The sequence below is a fragment of the Zingiber officinale genome, chromosome 4B (genome assembly GCF_018446385.1).
Source record: "Zingiber officinale cultivar Zhangliang chromosome 4B, Zo_v1.1, whole genome shotgun sequence".
Lineage (NCBI taxonomy): Eukaryota > Viridiplantae > Streptophyta > Magnoliopsida > Zingiberales > Zingiberaceae > Zingiber > Zingiber officinale.
This window is the reverse complement of record NC_055993.1, coordinates 103033383-103037198: the sequence shown is the minus strand read 5'-3', so window position 1 is coordinate 103037198 and position 3816 is coordinate 103033383. Positions and strand designations below refer to the sequence as shown.

The following is a 3816-nucleotide window of genomic DNA, read 5'->3' as shown; positions in this document are numbered from 1 at the left end:
TGGACTATGGTCAAATGACCTAAGTTGGCTCTCCCACTTAACTTCTCTAGAATATCTAGACATGAGTTGTGTCAATCTCTCTTTAGCAAATAGTTGGATTCACCAAATTAATTATAATAGCCTAGAACATCTTGCTCTTTCAAATTGTTTCCTTTCCTCTTGGACCGATTATGACTATTGCAAGCGGAGAGGAGTTACCTGTGACAACACCACCGGCCATGTCATTAGGGACCTTCACCACCCAGAATATAATTCATTTTCAGAGGAAAGTAATTTAAATTCTTCTTTGCTTAAACTAAAGCATTTAAAATACTTGGATTTAAGCTTCAACTACTTCGCATCCCAAGTACCTAATTTTTTTTTTTAACGCTTGTCCATCTGGAACATCTTGACCTCTCCCATGCCATGAATGGATTAATTCCTCAACAATTAGGCAATCTATCTAATCTACGCTTCCTTGACCTTAGCTATTGTTATTGTGATCCTACTCCACTATGGTCAATTGACGTAAGTTGGCTCTCCCACCTAACTTCTCTAGAATATCTAGACATGAGCTGTGTCAATCTCTCTATGGCAACTAGTTGGCTTCACCAAATTAATTTTCATAGTCTCAAACATCTTGCTCTCTCAAATTGTTGGCTACAAGATGCAGCAGGCGCTGGCACAACTATGACAGAATTCAATTCATCAAGTAATCAAATAGAAGGAAATATTTTTGTGAATGGCACTAGAAAATTGAAGCACTTGGATTTAGCTGGTAATTCTTTTACAAAAATTCCACTCATTGTGGGAAGTCTTATCCATCTCAAGTATCTAGATTTGTCGAGCAATGATATAATTGGAGGGATACCTTTGAGCATGGGCAATCTTATTTGCTTGGAATATTTAGATTTGCAACACAATCATATCACTGGAGAGTTACCTTTGAGCATGGGCAACTTCACTAGCTTGATTCGTTTGGATGTGTCAGATAATGGATTTTTTGGACTCATACCAGATGCTTTGGGCAACCTCACTAGCTTGATACGTTTGGATGTGTCAGATAATGAATTTTTTGGACGTATACCAGATGCTTTGGGCAACCTCACTAGCTTGGTATATTTGAATATGCGATGGAATGGGTTTTTTGGACATATACCGGATGCTTTGGGCAACCTCACTAGCTTGATACATTTGTATTTGTCATCTAATAAATTTTATGAATGTATACCAGATGTTTTGGGTAATCTCATCAATTTGAAGGAACTACACCTATTTGATAACAATATTTCTTGTCAAATACCAGAAAACATTGGCAGACTTCATAAGTTGTCGGATTTTGATGCATCAGGAAATAACTTGAATGGGCAGATACCATTGAGTTTTGGTGATCTATGCAAGTTGAAGACTTTGAATTTGTATGAGAATAATATTAGTGGAGAATTAACAAATCTATTTGATGGTTTGTCTAAATGTCCACGAGGATCCAAGTTACAGACCTTCAACATTTTTGCTAATAAGTTGAGCGGGTCAGTTCCTTTCAGTTTGGGACAATTAGCTCAACTACGATCCTTGGATATCTCATCAAATTCATTACGGAACAACATGACAGATGCTCACTTTTCCAAGCTAACCAACTTAATATATTTAGATATATCTGATAACTACTTGAATTTGATTTTATCGGATGATTGGCTTCCTCCTTTTCATGCTGAGGTGATTGATATGAGCTATTGTCATTTGGGAACTAGATTTCCTTCATGGATTCAAACGCAAAAAAAATTGACAAAATTAGCTTTATCTGGAGTTGGACTTTACGGAAATATTTCAGGTTGGTTCGATTTCATTTTCAATAATTCACTATTTCATCTTGACATAAGCTCAAACAATTTGAATGGTCAGATACCTTCTCGTCTAAGTACCTTTATGGATCTTTCAAATAACTCCTTTGGTGGAACAATTGCATTGAGCTACACAAAATTTGAAGTCCTTCAAGTATTAAAGTTGTCTAATAATCATATCAGTGGTAGTTTCCCGGCCTTCTTTTGCAATTTCACTAATTTAAGGATATTACAACTATCCAATAATTATTTATCGGGCAAAATCCCAAATTGCCATGGGTCAAATCCATTTAATTTGAATTCCCTGCATATGAACAATAACAATTTGTCTGGACCATTTCCTCTTGTCTTAAGAAATTCTAAAGTATTATTTGTTCTTGATCTTGGTGGGAATAGATTTTCTGGTGAAATACCAAAATGGGTGGGAAGGAGCTTCCCGTTGCTAAAGATTCTTCGTTTGAGCTCCAATTCATTCCATGGTGCTATTCCAATGAGTATAGTAAATCTTTCTCTCCTCCAAATTTTGGATCTTTCATCCAACAAACTTACTGGCAGTATACCATCCACCATTGCAAATTTTAGTTCTATGCTTGTGAAACAAAACTACAGTGTTAGTTTGCATTTTAGTGGTAACTATTCTATTTCTTTTGGATGCCCATCCTGTGACTATTTCTCGAATGGTGACATGGAGTATTTGCTCGATGATAACATTATAATAACTGCAAAAGGGTCAACCAATGAATACACTACAACTCTTAGTGCAGTGGCAAGCATAGACTTGTCAAACAATGAGCTTTCTGGTGAAATTCCAAAAGAGATCACGGAGCTACATGGATTGTGCTTCCTCAACTTGTCCAAAAACCAGTTGACGGGAAGAATTCCAGAAAATATTGGTGTCATGTCAGAATTGGAGTCTCTTGACTTGTCAATGAACCGTCTCACAGGAGAAATTCCTTTCAGCCTATCTGCTTTAAACTTTCTCGAATCCTTGAATCTCTCTTACAACAATTTGTCAGGAAAAATCCCAACAGGAGGTCAATTGTCAACCTTCAATGACTCGACCTTATATGTTGGCAACGAGGGCCTTTGTGGTGTGCCACTTCCAGAGTGTCCTACTGATGACGCTAATCATTCAACATCTCAAATAAGAGAAAATGAAGAAGGTGACAAGCTTGAAACAATTCTGAATTATACCTTCATTATGATGGGGTTCATAGTTGGTTTTTGGGCATATTTTGGCATGATTATCATGAAAAAGTCGATGAAGGTTACTCTCTTCCAGTTGGTGGACAAGATGTATGATTGGATGTATGTGCAACTCAGGCTGAAGATTGCAAAGCTGAAGTTGAAATGGCAAAAATGAACTTAAGCCCTTGAACTTTCAAGTAGTGAAGAGGGATCACTTATTATTTAGTTGTGAATGTTATTGTGTATGAAGACAGTGTGGTGTGAATGTTATTGTGTATGAAGAAAGTGTGGTGTGAAGGTTGAAACAATAAAAGCCTAAGCTATAGCATGGTGTAATGATGTTATTCTATGATATTTTTGCTCTACCAAAAAAAGAAAATAAATGTAATTTGCTCTATCCGATCTCATCACCCATGGGATAAGACTTCATTGTTATTATTTATTGCTGTCCTCATCTTTATGTTATTGTCATTTTGGTAATCAAGTAATCACTCAACATATTATGTATACGTAGAATAGTTTGGCGTGTTATTTGGTAGAGTACTGTAAAAATTTATTTATTTTCGCTCTTACAAGAATGTAAATGTTATTTTAAAAAAAAAAAAAAATCAAACAGTAGCAGAGACTTCTACCGCAATAATATTATATAATCCGGGTCCAAGCTTGACACCATTCTAAATTTTGCAAGTGAAAAACTTTTTCAGTATGAGCTCGATTGCAGGATAATTCTACAAAACAAGACTTTGACTAAACAAAGTATTGATTCCAGGAGACTTTGACTTTAGTCTAACCTATCACTGGTGGGTTT

At 36.0% G+C, this 3816-nt stretch overlaps 1 protein-coding gene across 1 annotated transcript; it reads left to right on the top strand.

Annotated features, from left to right (window-relative positions):
• The first annotated feature begins 669 nt into the window (after positions 1 to 669).
• LOC121978481 (receptor-like protein EIX2) lies at positions 670 to 3183 on the top strand. The gene has a single exon (XM_042530823.1). The coding sequence runs from the start codon at positions 670 to 672 to the stop codon at positions 3181 to 3183; it is 2514 nt and encodes an 837-aa protein (XP_042386757.1).
• The last annotated feature ends 633 nt before the right edge of the window (positions 3184 to 3816 follow it).